This window comes from Camelus ferus, chromosome 5 (genome assembly GCF_009834535.1).
Source record: "Camelus ferus isolate YT-003-E chromosome 5, BCGSAC_Cfer_1.0, whole genome shotgun sequence".
Lineage (NCBI taxonomy): Eukaryota > Metazoa > Chordata > Mammalia > Artiodactyla > Camelidae > Camelus > Camelus ferus.
The window spans coordinates 9,259,454-9,278,486 of NC_045700.1; the positions used below are offsets into that span (position 1 = coordinate 9,259,454).

Below are 19,033 nucleotides of genomic sequence, written 5' to 3' on the forward strand. Positions count from 1 at the left end.
CTACAGCCACAGGGACAGCCCTGGGCTCAGCTGGAGCCCTTCTTACCACGTCCGGAGCTCTCTGCCTTTATCTGAGGAATTCCCTCCCTGTGCTTTGGGGCCAACCCACTCCCTGCCAAACACATCTTTTCCGTCCTCCCCTCCACCCCTCTCCTGGCCAGGATGCTGTTCTCTTTCTTCTCTTTTAATCTAATCTGATTTATTTTACAACTCAGCTCCAGCGGTCCCTACTCCATCTCAGACTTGTTTACCCAAAGAGGTGGTACAGGCTGGAAAAATTATGTTCGAGTCCCAGAGGGATTAGATAAGACCCTGCTTTACAGGTCCTATGTCAGTGGTTATGGGTTTGCGGGTTCCTAGTCTACCGGGTGAGAATTTAGGGAGGAAAACCCCAATGCAAAAGAAACCTATGGTATTTGAGAGCAAACGGCATGACTGGAAGCAGGGGGAGTGGGCGGTGTCTTAAATGTTGATTTCACAGAGCTGGGGAGAAGGAGACCCCTTTGGGATGACTTCTGGATGTGAACAGCGTGCGCACACATGCGTGTGTGTCCCTACTGTACCAAGCAACTGACCTGCTAGCTTAGCGTAGGTTCATCTTTATAGACACTCACTCACCAAGGAATGTGTGTTGGGGTTGGGGCGGGGGGCTTGTTCTTGAATTGAAGTTCTTTTCCGGATAGAGAAAGCAATCCTCAAGGCTGGCTTGGGGGACAGGGAGGAGGAGGCAGGAGGAGCTACTGTGTATGGAGTGTTGCTCTCTGCTCAGTGCTTATGCTGGTATTATGTTCAACCTTCACCCCCCTATACGGGGTGGGCTTCACTTCCCTTTACAGGAGAAAAAAACGGAGGCTCACAGGGGTTAAGTCATTTGTTAAGAGCCACTTGGCTAGCTGTGGTGGAGCCAGGTTTGAAGCCAGGTGCCTCCTACCTTGAGCCCCTGTTCCTGCTTTTCCCACTGCACAAGTGACCCCTGACTGCTGCTATAGTGGCTGCTGGTGTAGAAGGTTTAGGGGCACACCCTGAAGGGCACACCCAGCTCCCATGACCTTCTCTGGTCTCTTGACCTGTCAGTACCCAGGCATTTTAAAGCAGCCCTCTCCTTGACTTAAGTGTAAACACCCAACTTCATCTGTGTACACTGGGTATGTGTGAATGGTCTCCAAGAGCAAATTGCCAACTCCTTCCTCCAGGGGAGAAACCTCCTTCAGGTTTCAGGCTCAGGTTTGTTAATATCTTGTGGATGCTGGCTGACTTATGTAACCTTATTTCCCTCTTTGCATTGGATGCTAGGAAGCTCAGGTGGAAAAAAGGTTTATATGTGAACCATAGCTCATAGTACTTGGTTTTAAATACTAACTTCACTCTTGGCTTTATTTTATTTTTCCTTTTCTTCTAATTTTCTAATTTACCTATTATTTTTAATCTCTTATACTACAAATGTATTTCTAAGCCCCCTTTTAGAAACAAATAGGGCATAGATAAATAATCATGCCTCCTACTTGCACAGGACATGGCCCAGCCATCTCCTGGAGCCTCTTTCTCCAGCCCCTTCTCTCTAGCAGAGAGCCTGGAAGGCTCAAGACTCCGTACGGCTGGGGCTCCGCCCCCAGCGGGCAGGCCCTGCTTCTCCGAGGCTTACATGCACCAGCTGCTCCTGGGTGTCATACTCCTTAGTGCAGTCTTCCCAGTGGCAATTGGTCTCGTAGATGACCACCTCGGCCTCCTGCTTACAGTCGTCTCTGTCCAGGTCTTCCTTAAGGTCAGCCAGCTGCTCCTGGAGAGGGCAGAGCACATCCATGTGAGCCATGTCTAGCCACCTGGCCCGAGGAAAGGTCACTATCAGCCCCATGAAGTCTATGCCAAGGACCATGGACTGGTCTACGTGTGGACACGCACATGCACACATACTTGTGCACGCGTGCACACACAAGCACACACACACATACGCCCTCATGAGTTCTCTCCTCAGCCGGTTCCTACCCAGTGCTCTTCTGGTCACACGGCCATCCTGGCGCCCCTCCCTCCTCTCTAACACTGGCTTGTCATCACCCAGGTGTCCTGTAGCATCCTGGGTCAACAGACATGGCAAGGAGAACAGGAGAAAGGAGCCCGGTGACTTTCGCTTATCTGGGTTGGTTTCTGCTGGGGAGAGCCGGGGTGGGCCCCCCAGGCTCAAGGGTGGGGATATTTTTATTTATAGTGTGGATGGGGTCTACTCCTGCTTGGAGGCAAGAGAAAACAGCGTCAGCCTGACCTTATCCCTGCATTGTCCCCTCCTCCCAGGGGCACACGCACACCTGGGACAGTGCCTAGGGCTGCAAATCACTCTGTGGAGTGAAGGCACGCGGTATACTCTCCCAGCATCAGTTTTCCCTGCAACAGCCCTAAAATGTGGGCGTTTGTATTACTGTATCACAGCTGGGCAAACTGACATTCCAGGAGAGGCTGACTGGCTCCCTCCAGAACTCAGGGAGTTTGTGGCCACCTAGATCTGGACTCACGTCTCCCAGCCACGATGGGGCCAATTGGTGCCTTTCTTAGGAAAGGCCCTTGAGATGGGCCTTCCACTGATCACAGGCCCCCAAAATTCTTTTCAAAGAGGACAAGGGTTTTTACTATCAAACCAGCAACGGTCTGAGAGTAAACTCCACAGGACTGCCCCACCCCAGCAGATGCTAACACACAGCTGGCCAGGGCAGCCTCCAAGCATGGGACAGGCTGGGTGGTACCAGGAGTGGGGCAAGGGGGAGAGGGACAGGCAAGCAGGCTGGGAGGAAGGCCCAGCAAGGACCTCCAGAACACATCCAGGACCCCCCAGTGTCCCCCTGGGCAGGCTTGGAGCAAAGTCAGCCAAAGAGGCAGATGTTAGAGCGACTTGCTTTACTTTCAAACTATTTCCAAAATGGCAGGAATGTTCTTTCTTTCAAAAGCGTCTCTGGGGAAAGCATGTATAGCTCAGGCTAAGGGGTTCACCCCTCCCCGGTGTTAGGAGCCCCCGCCCCGCAGACTCCTGAGACTCGAAGGAACAGGGGCCGCAGCTCCCACATCAGCCTCCCGCCTCCCAGGGCTGAGTCCGTTTCTAGGAGCACAGAAACCGGCCTCATGACTCCCCGCGGCCAGCACAGATTCACACCCCTGGCTGGCTTTCCACTGGAGCTGCAAAGGGCTCCTCCAGGGGCCGGGTTCTGGTTGTTTCTCAGAGTACCCTTCAATGAACGTGCGAGTTCTGGACAGGCAAACAATGACACGCTGTGCAGTAAGTTCCTCGGGCAGCACTGGTACACATGAAAAGGAGGGGCAGGAACACCTCTGCCCCAGATCTTTAGCAACGGGAGGGTTGTGGGGCAGGGGCCTCCTAATGGCCTCTCTGCACTTGCAGGAAAACCAGAAACAGATTCCACAAACTGCACGCCCTGCTTATTTCGGAGAAGACTTGAAGAAGCTGCGGGCGGAGGACAGCGCAGGCGCAGTGGGTGTGCCTGGGCCTCCGGATCCAGGGGAGTAGCATCCTCACCCCCAAGTCTGAGGGCTTAAGCAGAGAGCGGATTCATTATGTGGCATTTCCTGCCAAGAGGAAGCAAGCCCTTCCACTTTGCAGAGGAGTCAGGGAGCAAGGGAGTCAAATCACTGAATCAGGACAGAGTGACACAGTGACAACCTCCTCTTGATAAATGACTTTCCACTGACGGGGAGCCAAGCCGGGCAGGAAGGAGGACTCTGTGCAGCAGCCTCTACCTGCCCACTGAGTTGAGGGGGCGGGGCAGGGGGCTCCCAGGTGCTCAGCGCCCCCTAGCCCTGTCCTCGCTGCTCCAGCAGGCTTATCTCCCCTGGATGTGCGCTGGCCTCATCAATTCCAATGGCCCCCGATGATGGCCGGCCGCGTGGCAATCATGCATCATGCAGAGATGTTTGGGTGTCAGTAGGGGGAGAAGAATTTGTCACTAACCCCTGTGTTTGCCTGACAATAACAGAATCCAGTATTTCATGAAAATTAAGTGCCCAGAGCATACCCAACGGTTTATAGGTTTGATAAAGGATGGTCCAGCAGACGAGGAGATGGGGACAAGAGGCCCCAAGGACCCTTGGTGTCATAGCTGGTGATTCTGTAGTCACAGATGGAGATCAGGCCACCGTGAGAGGCCTGCCCCGGAGGTCAACACACACTGCCCCCTTCCCACGACAGGCCTCTGCTTTAAGAATTGGGACTATGTGTGCCTGCTGGCTTGGAGTGTTGGAATAAGTGGCAGGATCTCCAGAGAGAATGCAAAAGGGTCTCAGCCCCGCAACAGACTTGTTCTGAGCCATGGGCTGTTCTGATCCTCAGCTTCCAGCCAGGAATTGTACCCCCTTCCCTCCCAAGCACTGAGACACTGCCTCCCTCAAATGTGCCCCGAGTCATTAGCAAATACTATCTCACAGCTACCAAGCACCAGGCCCTGTAGAAACCCTGGGGACGTAGGGCCAAATTAGGTACTTCTCCTAAAGTGCCACCTTTCCAAAGCTTACTGTGCAGTCCTGGAGACTGATGGAGTGACCCAGACACTGGGGTGGGGCATGGAGCTCCAGGGAGAGTGAGCACTTGACAGGAGCCTGAGCCATTCAGGGGATGCGAGCAACTCAGTTTGCCTGTGGTTTGGGCTGTGTGAGGGTGAGGTTCAGGAGGGAGAGATGGTTGCAACCCACACATTCTTTCTTTCCTGTATTATTTTATTCAGCAGGTGTTTGATGAACGTCTGGTATAAGGGGGGTCCTCAGAGCTCACTGTGTGTCCACACTGCTCTCTTTGGTTCCCTCAGTTACTCATTCATGCAGGGAGCCATCGGTCACTCCTTGAGTCACAGCCTCAAGTCAGCTGACTCCAGGCTGAGGACCGCGAGGATGGCCAGCAGGTTACCTGTGTCAGGGTCAATGGGGAGGCTGGCCGCAAGCCCTCAGCCTCCGTCTTGACCTTGCTGCGCTTGTGAATGACGATGGGGTTGACAGTGCTGCTCACGGCTGACTCACTGCTCTGCTGTGGGAGAGGGGAGCACAGGAGAGCCCATCACAAGAGGGCAGGTGAAGATACCCCAAATTCTGTTTGGGCTTGACCCCTGGGACCCTCCCCACAGAGACCGTCTGGGTCAGCACTGGTGTTCGCAGTTTAGGAAACTGAGTCCTTCCAGCTTGGTCCAGGGGCATGGCCAGGAGAGAGCCCGGGGCTGGGCTTATCAGCACCTCTTCCCCACCGTGCAGCCCCCACCTCCATGGAAATGGAACAGAGATCCTCTCTTGGAGAAATACTGGGGACCATCACTCCTGACTCGGTGGCCTCAACTTCTCAGCTCTCCGGGGCAGGGGTGGCTCTGGGTCTGAGGACAACAGGGCCGGGCCAGCTCAGAGAGCAGGAGAACAGGCCTGGTTCCTCAGGACAAGAGGGTTAGAGCTGTGGCGTCAGGTGGTGTGACAAAAGCCAATGGCCACAGTCGAGGGGGAGGTGCTAGGTGTCTGCTTGGAGCCCTGGGATGGCGAGGGTGACATTCTGGAAGAGGGCTGTGAATTTTGGGGTTTCTCCATCTACTCATTACGTTTATTGGAAAGGTGACAATGGGCACTTGCCCACAGTGAGGGTGGTGCTAGGACCCAGCCCAGGTCTCCTGACCTGGCATCCAGCCCAAAGCCCTTTACATGGCCTCTGCCCAGAGGCACCCCAACCAGCTAGATGTGCCCAGATTCCTGCCACAAGTTTCTGGCATGAGATGGCAATGATTGGCCTTCACTGGGCCCAGATGCGTATCTGGTGGCCCACCCACTGCTCCCTGCACCCACCTACCTGGTTGGCATCGCTCAGACAGTTGCTGTTGCTACTGAGCTGGGTGGGCGTGGCATTGATGGAGGCGAGGGCCATGGGCTGCTGGGCCAGGAAGGTGGGTGAGGGCTGGATCAGGGGTGGTGTGTGTCCAAAAGCGGAGCCCAGGCCCCTCTGCTGGCTCAGGATCTGCTGGTAGGCCACGGGGTTGATGGGGTGGGGGAAGGTGAAGGCTGGGCTGCAAAGAATAGCAGACAAGATAATGGAGTGGAGGTGGGGTAGGGGTGAGGGCAGGGCTCTGTTAGGCTAACGCTTCTTGGGCAGACAGGGCCCTGCCCGGGGATAAGGATGGGCATATTGCTGATTCCCATCATCATGGCTTTACCTCACTCAAGCACCAGCTGTGGCTCCCCACTGCCTGCAAATTCAGGCATCACCTTCTGGGCTGAGTCCCCAGGCCCTACCTCAGGATACAGCCTTTGCCCCTGGTAGGTTGGTCCCCAGGACATGCCAGACTCCATCTCAGTCCCATATCCTGGCCTTTCCTTGTTCTGATGCCTGAGTACACCCTGGCATCACTGCTCCCCCTCTGAAGCCCGTTTTAATGCCCCCCCACCCCATTTAGGAACTGTGCCCCGAGCCCCCCAGCTCACTCTCTCCTCTCTCTTCTTTAACTCCTCCTGCACTTCTGAGTTCAATCAAGCCACCCGTAGATGAGCCACTCTTTCCAGATCTGAGGGATCTGAGGCAAAAAGGTGCTCTCTGAAGACGTCCTCCTTAGCTTCCTCCTTGCTCTCTCTCCGCTCACTCCCTCTAAGGGCGGGGTGGGAACAGCGGCTGCCAAGCTGTGACGATGCTCAAGAAGCTGTGTAGAGAGGCTCCCGTGAAGAGAAACTAAAGCTTGTGCCCATGGCCCTGCGGGTGAGCCGTTCTGGAAATAGATGCCCAGGTCCAGCCACGTCTTCAGGTGACCACAGCCCTGGCCGACATCTCGACGGCAGCCTCTGAGAGACCCGCCACTAAGCCAGTCTCACGTTCCCAGCCCTCAGAGATGGCGGGAGATAGAACGCGCTGACTGCCGTTTTAAACTGCAAGTTCTGGAGTCACTTGTTATGTAGCAAAAGATAACAGAGATAAAAGATAACTTCTTGTCTCCGGGCCCTAGAGCTGAGTGGTCCCATAGTCCTAACCCCTCCCGGCCTATCTCAGGAGGGCCAAGGGAAGGCGGAGTTCCGGTCAAGTTGGTTGGGCTCTGCGTCCTTTGCACAATCAAGGGCTGCACGGAGGGGACAAGGTGGACGGTGATGATGAGCTTTGGGTGTGCTGTGCAGTGACCACGGTGGGAGGCCTCTGCCAGCCCAGAGACATGCAGGCCCAAGTCAGTGTCACCCCTCCAGTGGCCCCAGTGCTGGTCAGTGACCAGCTGCTGAAATATGAGGAAAGTGGCCTTTGATTTCAGGATGGAGTCTTTCAGGACAGGCCTGGTAAGGGTGACTTATCACATCAGAAATCATTTGGTGGATGAATGAGTAACGGGCACATGAAGACATACTCCAGTGCTGGCGCATTCCAATGTCATCACTACTGAGTTTGAATTCACGAAATGATCGCAAGTAGGCTGATGTTTACAAGTACAACAAGTCCTGTTTCTCCCCTGGTTGCCAGTGCAGACCCTCCCCGCTGGGCCCCAGCCCAGCGTCTATTCTCGGTACCCCCTGCCCCCAACTTGCAGGCCTGGCTCACCTGAGGGCACCGGCCGACAGGTGCCCGTAGGAGCCGCTGGCGGCCGAGCTGCTGCGCGAGTTGTTGATGTAGGCCACCAGCGAGTTGGGCGAGGTTCGGATCATGCGCTGCAGGTCGAGGCTGGCATCCGAGAGCGGGGAGATGGACAGCGCCCGCTTGCGGCTCAGGCGGGGTGTCACCCGGGGGCTGGAGAAACGTGACACTGCGGGAGAGCCAAGCCAAAACAGGTCAACGTTACCCTGTTCGGAGATGGGGACAGGCTGGGAGGGGGAGACTTGGTGGGGTGGGGACAGGAAAAGCCTGGGAGTACGGTCTGATGGGAACTGTAGCTCTGCTGTCATTTTCCAGCTGGGGGCTCTTAGCCTCTTGGCCTTAGTTTGCTCATCTGTACAATGGGACTGACCCATACCTGGTGTGGTGCGGATTTGCAAAGCACAGGTCAGGTGCTTCAGTGGCGGAGCAAGAGCACTGAACATGTATTAGCGCCTTTCCTCTTAGGTATGCAGAGCCCAGGACTGGATCCAGCAACGCTTAAGGCAGCCAAGCTACAGGCTGTAAGCCAATGGCTTGGTGGCCTCTCACAAAGTGCAAAGCCAGCACCAGGCTAAGAAGCAGGCACAGATAGCGCCCAGCAGCCCCTCTGCCCCTTTGGGCCCACTACGGCAGCTACTATCCTGGCTTCCGACACTCAAAACAGTTGCCTGTTTTGAGTATTTGCTTATTATGTAAATGGAATTATAAATGCTTTCTTTTCTTGGGGAGTGTGTGTAGATAATTAGGCTTATTTAATTTTTTTTTTTAATTGGAGGTACTGGGGATTGAACCCAGGACCTCATGCATGCTAAGCATGTGCCCTACCACTGAGCTGTATCCTCCCTCTAAGTGCTCTTTCTTATCCAGCCTCTTTCATACAACAGTATCAGCTTGTGGATGGATGAGATTTCTCCACGCTGTTGTGTGTGGCAGTAACTGCCTCCTTTTTTATTGCTGTCGGACATTCCATCGGGTGACTTTGCCATAGGAAGGGGAGTTAAAGGAAGCCTGTGATGTAACCAGGATTGCTTTAAAATGACCCTTGGTTGGGCATTCGCCAAGCAGAGGCCTGCATGGCTGTCCCGAGACTCTTGACATGATGCCTGGGCCTTTGGCTGGTTCTCCAGGGCCGCCTGGTGAGGCTGTCGATGGGGTGGGGAGGATGCTGGGAGTGGCAGGGAAAGGCAGCCTGGCCATATGCAGATGGCTCTCCAACACCGAGGTCCTTCAGTTCTGGAGTTGCTTGAGCCTCAAGGAAATTGTTGCCTTCAACACACATGCATGCACCTCCCCCCAACCAATCTGACTGCCTTGGATATGCTCTCCCTTCCCCCATCATATATACATAACTATGGGAAGGTAGGAGGGCCTGCCCTAGACCGGGCTCTCTGCACCCCAAGGCCACAGGCTCTCCTGCCAGGGCTCCAGGTTGCTCCTTACAGCCCCCCTCCACCAATCAGGGTTCTGGGTCAAACAGTGGCCTCTGTGTGACCTCTGGACAAACAGGGGTCTAGAAACAGTCTGATAATATCACTGGGCACCTCTTCACATGCCGAAGTTTCCACCCTGTCCAGACCTTCCCTGAGCCCGTTTCCTCATCGTAAAGGGTCTGCTAGTGCCAACCTCCAGGGCTGTGCTGAAGGGTAAATCAGGTGATGTGTGGGACAAGCAGGGGCCTTACTGTGCCCCTGAATCTCTGGATACCTGCCTGGAAGAACCTCTTCCTGGGCCCCCTGCTCACCCATCCTCCCTCCCATGGTGTCCAGGTGAGTTGGGCTGGAAGGGCTGCCTGTCAACAGCTGTAGCAGCCTCTGCTGCACACGGCCAGGCCCAGCTGACTTCATGCCTGTGACTGGCTATTCCTGGACTTGCGATGCCTGAGTTCTTCCTTTCTGCCCTCTCAGACCTGCTCAGACCCCGTAGGTCCTCCTATTCCAGGGAGACGCAGGCTGTCCTGGCTGCAGGGTCAGTGGGTCAGAGGCTTGCTTCCATAGCTACAGGAGCACTGAGGGCAGGGGTGATGGCCTGTGAATCTCTGAGCATCCCCAGTACCAACCGGCTCCCTAGAAAACCCACAGCCACCAACTGAAGAAGTCTCAGCTGAGCCTCTGCCACACTGCCTCCCGCCCGGGAGCGACCACGCCCGGCCCTCATTAACCCTCCAACTATGGCTGACAAATCCGGGAAGCCCTTTTACTGCTGGGCCACCAGGAGAAACACCTCTCTGAGGCTGTTTTGAGGAGGACAGAGGAGGTCCCAGAATCCTCAGGCGGGGAAGGGATTCTGGGGTTTTCCCTCCTAATCATCTCTTTTGTGGATGAGGGAGTCTGGGTACAAGGACAAAGACCTAGGCTAGACCAGGGCCTGGGGCAGAGAGGTGGAATAAGGGTGCATACAGGGCACCTTGGGCTGGGACCCTGTGTGTGCACGTACAAGCCAGTGCACGGCTTAACCTGTGCAAGACTCAGAATCTTCATTAACGACCTGAGTATAAAAATGGGCCTCCGCCAGCACCAGGGGATGACATCGTGATCCAATGGGATGGCAGACACTGAGGTGACCTGGGCAGTCTGAAGTGCCCCACAATTGTAGCTCTTGTTTAACCACATACTGTTTTCAACAAGAAGGGTCAAGCATTTGTAGGAAAGCTCCCAGTTAGAAGAAAAAATTGAGTACTCAGAATATTCTTTTCTTTGAACTTCTGTGTCAGCTAAAGTGTTTGTTTTTGGCTGTCGGTTTATTTCATTGGGTTCGGAGGACTGGGGCTTTTAGATTTTTTAGCAAACAGGGCAATGGTGGGTATACAGATGGTGCTCTGCAGATGCTTTGGGGGACACTGGCTCACTCTGCTCCACAGAGGGGCCTGGGAGCACGGCTGGCATCCAGGCCAGCAGGTGACCCACTCAGACAATGCCACCTTTCTCCTGCGGCAGGAAAGATCCCACTCACACGCCTCGAGACCCAAGGGAGCCCGACCGCGACCTGCCTCACAGGGCCCGGCGGGACAGGGCCATTCCCCAGCCTGCGCCTGGGCTGTGCTGCAAACGCAACCAGCCCTCCGAACAAGCACCCCAGGAGACAACAGACACCTCCTGGCCTGTCAGGGACACTGTGTGTCCCTTTGGGGTGGTATTTGGATAAGTGCCTGCTTCTGAATTCTGGAGTGACTCCTAACCCAGCGACAGCCACCTCTTAGTGACATTTAGACTCACTGTTGCAATAACAGCTACCACTGTCCTCCGAGAGGCAAAGCCAGCTGTGCAGGTAAGAAAACTAGGCTTTGCAGCAACATGGAGACGGTCATTCTAAGTGAAGCCAGAAAGAGAAAGAAAAATACCATATGACATCACTTATATCTAAAAAAAAAAAGACACAAATGAACTTATTTACAAAACAGAAACAGACTCACAGACATAGAAAATAAACTTACAGTTACTAGGCGGGGGAAGGGGGTGGGTGGAGGGATAAACTGAGAGTTGGAGATTTGCAGACACTAACCACTATATAAAAAATTATATAAAAAACAAATCTCTTCTCTACAGCACAGGGAACTATATTCAATATCTTGTAGTAACCTATAACAAAAAAATATATGAAAAGGAATATATGTCTGTATGTGTATGACTGAAACATTATGCTGTACACCAGAAATTGATACAACATTGTAAACTGACTATACTTCAATTAAAAAGATGATTAAAAAAAAGAAAGCTAGGCTTGGGGAGGTTAGTGACTTGCCCAAGGGCAGGATTCAAACCCCGGCCCAAAAGAGCCCTGATGTGAGGCTTTTCTGGGCACCCAGGGTCCTTCAGAGAGGTGGGGAGAGGCAGGACCAGGAAAGACGGTCTCACCACCAATAGCGTCACACCCCCCAGGTTTAGGTGGCTCTGGGGAGTGAACTTCCTGACGGCCTGCCGCCTACCTAGCCTCCCATGTCCGAAGGGCAGCCCCAGTTCAGCCCACACGGCCCCACACTCCCCATCTCCTGCAGGGCCAGGCTCAGCGGGCGCCCACCACCTAAACAGCAGCAGAGCAGGGAACCCAGGAGATGGCCTGACGCCTCCCCTCCTCATCTCCTTCACAATGGAGTCTGCTGCTGAAGCCCTCCCAGCCCAGCCCACCACCACTTGCCCGAGCATCCCAGGGCCCTTAGCGAAACGCTGTCCAATCCACATTCCTGACAGCAGCCAAATCAGATCATGTCCTTGCATGTGCCCACCTCAAATCTTTCAAAAGCTCCTCACGGCTATTAGGAACAATACCGAAGTCCTCAGTGTGCATACACGGTGGCTGTGTGGGTGCCCTGCCTGCCTCTTCAGCTTCATCTTGCCCCCCCTGCACAGGGCCTTTGCACAGACAGCTTCCTCTGTCTGCAGCACTCTGACCTCAACTGAGTCATCACTCTCCCCAGAAACCAGCGCTGACCTCCTCGAGTTGGGAAGGTCATCCCCTGGGGATGCTCTCAGAGCACTGTGGTCCCCTCTCTCCAAACAGGTGCAGTGCTGGCGAGTTCGCACCCACTGGCGTGTTGTCTGATTACTTCTGCTTCTCCTGCTCCCGTGGATGAGGGACGCAGGTCCTCCCCCTCACCATTCTGTCCCAACACTTGGATCCAGCTGGCTCGGTGGCGAGCCCAGTGGGAGATGCTAGATGCTTGAGATGCTTGGCGTGGGGCACAGGAGCGGTGTGTCGAGGAGGAGCAGACACTCAGCTGTCAAGTCAGTGTTTACTGGGTGCCACACAGGTGCTCGGGACTGTTCCAAGCACTTTAAAGTAGGAAGTAGCTTAATCTTTGCAACTGTCCCGTAAGGAAGGGACAATCATCCTCATTTTACAAAGGACAAAATGAGTAGCTTGCCCAGGGCCACACAGCCAGGGGAGGCAGAGAATGATTGGGAGGCAGACAGATGCACATCAAAACCGACATCACGCTGCCTCCGCTCAGGTGGGGAGGACAGGTATGGGGTGGGGTGCTCCTGGGTGTGGGAGCCGGGGTGGACACACACACACACACACATGATGTAGGGGCACACAGACAGACTGAGCTGCTGGCCAGACCAAGCCAGATGCTCAGTGACTGCCCTGAAGCACCCTACTCAGCCTCCTGAGCCTCTCTTTGCCCACCTGTACAATGGACGCAGGGAGAGCACCAAGGACAGTGCCTCAAATCCAGCAGGTCTTCCAAAACGAAACTGAATTCACACAGCTTCTTTCAGGGCTAAGAGGACTGCTCTGACAGGCCAAGTGAACCTAGAGCTAATCATGGAGTAAAGGGCAGCAAACCTGGAAAAGATGCCTGGGCCACCCAGGAGGACACCTGCCACTAAACACTCACTCATCCGTCCATTCAGGCGTTCTCTAAGCTTCTTAGTTCTTCTAACTGAGTTCACTCCTTGTCCATCCTCACTTTAAAGGAAACTCAAAAGATGTACAAATGAATCTTCCAGAAGACTTCCTACTTACGAACTGAGTGACAAATGGGAAAATACAAGAGAGGAAAGATACAAAATCATCTAATGTAAAAAACACACACATCTTTGTGATATGTTAAAAAAAAAAAGGATTTTGCTTCTAATATTTGGATTCCCACCCTCTCGCGCACCCCTAACAAGAGGAAACAGGCCAAATCTGACAGTGATATTCATCTCTGTTATTCCCACCCCTCAAGGGAAATATGTTTATTAATGCGCCTCTTCCCTTGATAAATTACTAAATAGAAAGAAAAGCCTGGCACTCATTTCCCGTGGCTTCTCCTGTGATTTATGACCAAGATTGGTGGAGTCGTCATGTCCATTCGTCTGTGGACGCGCCAGTTCTGAGAGCCAACAGCCGCCGGGGTAAGCAGCCCCCCGCCTGCCCTCACCTGGGCGAGTGCCAGACGCTACCCATTCCTGTTGTCACCTGCATCTGGACCCTGTTTTCGTCCGCTAGTTCGTTCTGCTCATTCACATGTTTGTTCATGCGCCCATCAGACCCTCATGCGGTGCTGATAATTTGCCAGGCACAGGGCAGGATGCCGTGGGGACCAGAAGCAAGGATGCTCCGCCCCCACCTCCTGGAGCTCACTGTCCAGGTGAGAGATGACAATAGTCACTGCAGCTCCAGGCAGGTGCCACCTAAGCAGGGTTACCCCACGTAATCTCAGAGTGCTCAAGGGGCTGTCACTTTCCCTGGGGCCGCCAGGAAGGGCAGGAGATGCAAGAACAGGCCCTCGACCCAGGCTGACCCAGGTTCCAACCCTGCCTGACAGCTCTGAACTGGGCGGCTTTGGGCGGGTTGCTGGACCTCTCTGGGCTGGTTCCTCAGCCAGGAGATGGGTCAACAGCACCCACCTCAGGATCGCTATGGGCTACTGATCAGCCTGTCATCCACAGCTCTAGGTGGGCCTCCTGGGTTGAGTGCTGCAGGAGGGATGCGGGGGGCCAGGACCAGGGAAGGGCAGGCACTGTCCTGGCACGACATCCCAGGAGCCCTCTTTGTGCCTGATGTTGTCCTTGGCAAGGGGGTGGGCCACGCCTGCCCGGGGGACAGCAGGACACAGCCTGACGGCAGAGTTCATAAGCCTTGCATCCCCAAGGTTAGGGAGCGTTCCTGCACAGCCCCGCCCCCTCCCTCAGGTATTTTCTGGACTCCCTGAGGAGATGCTCTAAAGAAATCCAGCTGGAGGACCTCAACCTGCTCCACACTTAGCTGCCCACAGCCCCCTCATCCTCCTCTTGTAGGGGAGTAGAAAGCACCTAGGCTTTGGAACCCAGAGGTCTGGGGCTGAGGCCAACAAGCACATTTCCTAGATCTGTGATGTAGACAAAGAAACTTAGGGCTCTGAGCCTGAGGTTCCTCACCTGTAAAGTGACTTCCTGTCCTGAGAGACTATTTGCGCAGGTCTACCAGATGACCCACGCACCCCATTCGGCACACACACCTGCACGCAGCATCCCTGCCCTCTAGGACCTAAAACCCAGTCGCCCCTGCCTCAGTCTCCCTCCCGTCAGCAGGCTGGGTGCGGACTCCCTGCCCGGATGGGGCCTCCGGCAGTCCCTCCAGCAGCTCTGCCTCTCCGTGGTATGATCAATGTAATTGGTTTCTGAAACCCCCCTGGACCGGCAGGCAGTGTAAAGAACGGGCATCAGAAGGGAGGTGACATCCGAGTCAAATTAGTGTCAATATGACAATAAAATATACAGCTCAGAGGAAATATGGGCTGTAAACAGACAACATTTCAATTGGAAACATTTCAATCTTCTCAATGTGGTGGGAGCGGGGGCGGGAGGGGGTTTGTGAATGCTGCCGCTCTGCTGTTAAATCACCAATATTCAGCAGCTTAGCACAAGAAAATTCCATTTTAGGGCCCTGGTGACAACCAGTGAATTCGCTGCTCTCTAGAGAACCACTAGGCAGAATGATAACCTTGGATTCCCTGACTGGTTATCTATTACCGTCCAACGCCGCATCACTCCTCACTCTTCCGGTTATAAATCAGCCTCCTTTAAGAACAAGGGGCAATGGGCCTTCATCGACCACCTGGAGGCCAAGAGGCTCCCAGCATAGGGAGGGTGGGCTTCCACAGGAGATGCCCCTTGTCCTGCCCACAGCCTGGTCCTGGGCCTTGGGAGAGATGGAGGACTTGGCTTTTCAATTCAACAAGAATCCACGAGCGGCCCCTCCACCTCCAGCCTCTCCTCCGCGACTGTGGCATTTCCCCCAGCGTAGGCGGTACACACGATCCGAAGGAGACCATCTGAGTCTTGATGGAGACAGAAACAGGGACATCTTCCTCAGATATGATCAGGTTTCCCATTTCAGAAAAAAATATTAAGTTCTATTTTAAGATCGATTTATTTAACCTTAAAAGGCGAGTCTGTTAAAAATATAACGTTAAATAAATGATCATGAAGCTGGCATTTGGTGAAGGTAAAAAATTGTGCTGGTGTTTTGCCAATGAGTAGGCTGGGGACCCTGATCTGCCGGATGTGGACCCAGGTGGCCTTTCTCACATCCTCTCCGTGGGTCGCCTCCCAGCCTGGCAGAGCTGGGCTCAACACCTCAGCTCAACATTCAAAGCCTCTGGAAGGTTGTCTCCCCTGTAGTTCTGCCTCCTTCCTCTTGGAATGTGAAGAGGAGGTGCTGGGAGAGGAGGCTGGGGGAAGTGGGGTGGCCTCAGGATTGGTATTCCTTGTCCAGCAAAGGAGTTTCCACAAAGCAGCCCCACTGGAAGGTAAGCACCATGAGGGCAGGACTTGGCGTGCTGAGTGCTGCTGTGCCCCTAGCCCCTAGCACATAATGGGTGCTCAAGAAATACCCTCGGAATGCATGAGGAGAGTGAGTGAGTGTGTGTGTGTGTGAGACAGACAGACAGGCACACACACACAAGTCTCCCCAACTTCTCACAAGCTCTCAAGACCCCTGTACCCAAGGAGAGCTTACATGTCACTGTCATGTTTATGGACAGCTTCCTAACACAAGCACACACGTCCTCAGAGGATCTCGGGGCCCTTCCACAGGTGGTCCCTGGAACCGCGATGCCCGGGCCCCAGGCCTGCAGAATTTACTCTGAGCATCTGAGTGAAAAGAACCTTGATGAGAAGACCCACCACACCTTAACTGGGCAGACTGAAGCTTCCTGGGGGTGTCCCTCCCCAGATCCGTGCAGTCTCAGCCAAAGACACCGGAGCTGGGGGGCTTTCTGGCTCCCATGTGTCACAGGAGGGGAGGGACCAGGGACATCCCAGAGATAGGTCTGGGCTCAGCTGGGCACAGGTCTGGGCCGTGCATCTCTTAGGGTCACACATGAGCAACACATCCATGTAGGCATCGGAGCTGCACAGAAATACCTAAAACTTTAAAAAGTGGAAGCTAAAGTTCTGGTTCTAGTTTAAACTGGTTTGGGAAAAAAAAACTATTAAGTGATGACCAATACAGGAAATTGTGCTGGACTACAGTCTGATTTCCTTGGAGCATAACTGATGGGGAACAAAGGAAAATAAAAAGTCTGTTCCTGAAATCCACCAGGGTTCAGAAAAATCCCCCACCCCCACCCCACGCCTCAGCCAGAGACACTGATGGCTCTGTTCAGGCCAAGGCTGGAAGTGGTGGAGCTTCTCTTGCACCCTGAAGCCAATCACAACCTCAAGAGGCGGAGAAAGGATGTCCTGCGGTGAGCTGACTTAATCGGAGGCAGCTCCCACACCCACTGGTGACGGGTGAGCTCACCTCCTCACTCCTCCCAGCCTCCCATGTCTCAGATGCTCAGCCCCCAGATGCTGCCAAATGCCAAGCGCCCCAAGAACAAAGCTACCATGTTCCCAGCCCCCTTCCAGGCTCCCTGCAAGCCGGCAGCTGCTGGTCCCACACAGTTTCTTCCCTCATTAGTTTGCATCTTTCTATCCCAGGTTCTTTTGTGGCTGCGCTCCCTCCCTCCCTCCCTCCCCCTACAAACACAGAGGCCCCTTGGCAGCCCTGCTCCCAGACCTGCCTGCCGGGCTCATGGGTTTGTTAAGACAGAAGTACCAGCCAGTCACAGTTGAGGCGCCTTGAGTCCCACAGGTGGGTGGAGGGAGGGGCAGGAGCCCCAGGGGAGCTGATGTGGTCGGGTTAGGCCTGGCTTTAGGTGGTGCCTCGAGAGAAGTGTCAGCTGACCTAGTCCTGGGACCCTGTGCAGGATGGAGCCAGGCCAGCCTGCGGGGAACAGCACTGTGGGTGAAGGAGTATGGGGACTGTGTGGGAGCCAGCAGACACTGTGGGGTGGCACTGGGCAGGGTGGAAGTTGGGAGTGACAGGCTGGAGGGAAGGCCACTCGGGCCACCTTGTTAAGTTTGGATTTTACCCGAAGGGTGATGGGAGCCACAGGGGCTGACCGCAGAATGGCAGAGGGAATAGACGAGAGGCAGTGCTGGGACGGTGGCCCGGGACTGGATGGCCGGGAGGGTTGACAAGCGGACTTGGCAGGACTGGGGTGGGCTGGATGGGGCGGTGGAGAGGAACAGGTGTCCAGGAGGAGCTGTGGCACTGGGCCCAAGCACGAGGTGGACAGCGGTGCTGACGACTGATGAGACAAAATCCTACAGGAGGTGGTAGTTTCGAAAGAGGGAAAGGATACTGGTGGAAAGAGATAGGGACTGGCATTAATGGAGCACCTACTGTATGCTAGGCACTGAGCCGGGTTCATACAGTCCATCTTACTCCCACACAGCACGCAGGGCTGGGGATCACTGTCCAGACCCCCTTCAGTCCCAGCACCACCTCCAGTGGCGAGGACACAGCTCAGGCAGGCAAGGTCTACATCTGCCCGCAGCTCACCACACACACTCTCTTCTCACCACCACCCCTGAAAGCACCCCCGGCTCCAGCCCAGCTGTTCAAGCCCAGTGGGCTGTCCCTGAGGCCCTGGCTTACAGGGCCAGTTGGATGTGCAGTCCTGCCTGGAGGCGGTGTGCCTGAGGAATAGCCGATGATGCTGGGTGAGAAACAGAGTGGGGCCTGGAACCCTGACTCCCAGCCTGTGCAAGTCACTTGCTTGCTCTGGGCAGAGTCATTCCAGCCTCAGAAGGTGGCTGAGGGGAGTCACAGAGGAGAAGGTATACAGGCACAGGACAGAGACAGAGCTCAGTCTGATCCTCTCATATGTGCATACAGCAGGCGCTCACACTTACTGACTTGGCCTCTCCTGCCCTCTGGGGACACCTGCCTGACCGGACCCCTTGGCATGGTTTCTCAGTGTCTGCCCACCGTCCAAATGGCCCTGGTGCCACACACCTTGATGCATTGCCAGGCGGACATCACTTGGGGGAAGCTGACATTCAGACGTGGCTGTTTGACACAATGGCGGTGACCTTTATGCATTGTATTATCATTGTTGCCTGGTTTCTCATTTTGATGAGTAGCAAGTACACACGACCTCACTGGAGCCCTCCCGTCACCCCTGCTGACAACCCTCCTGCTCCTTGTGGGGGTGTTAGGAGGAGGAGAGAAGGAGAGCCTGAGGATGTGTGTACTCAGGAGGCTGACAGGAGCACCTCGTCCTGGACAAAACACCATCCTGGGAAAGGCACGGGTGTGGAACAGACCCTGGGACTAGATTCTGGTGATGTCCCTTTGCTATGCTGTGGGATCCCCTCGGGACACGCAGAGGGTGACATGGGACAATACCCAAGAGAGCTGGCCTTGGGAGGACTGCTGTGCTCTTCCCCAGGAACACTCTTGGTGCGGGGGCATCCAGAGAGACTTCCTGAAGGAGGTGAGGATCTGAGCCAGGCCTTAGGAAGTAAGGGACTTGGCTTTGCTTCAGCTAATAAGGTAGAGTTGCAGGGCTGGTGTGGACAGGAAGTCCAGGACAGGAAGTACTGATGGGTTGAGGAGAGGCTGAGGGGTGCCAGGTCCCCCCTGAGTCTTGTAGCCCTGCCTGGCCCCACGGGACTGCCTGCAGTCCAGCAGGTCTCCCTGCAGGCCTCTGTCTGCTCCCTGCCATCAGGG

At 54.8% G+C, this 19,033-nt stretch overlaps 1 protein-coding gene across 1 annotated transcript in view; it reads right to left on the bottom strand.

Annotated features, from left to right (window-relative positions):
* Window positions 1-19,033, bottom strand: part of GLI2 (GLI family zinc finger 2) — a 180,954-nt gene that overhangs the window by 15,472 nt on the left and 146,449 nt on the right. The window contains 4 exon segments of the mRNA XM_032479289.1: window positions 1,643-1,777; window positions 4,898-5,014; window positions 5,813-6,026; window positions 7,532-7,733. Coding sequence (XP_032335180.1) covers window positions 1,643-1,777; window positions 4,898-5,014; window positions 5,813-6,026; window positions 7,532-7,733 — 668 coding nt within the window.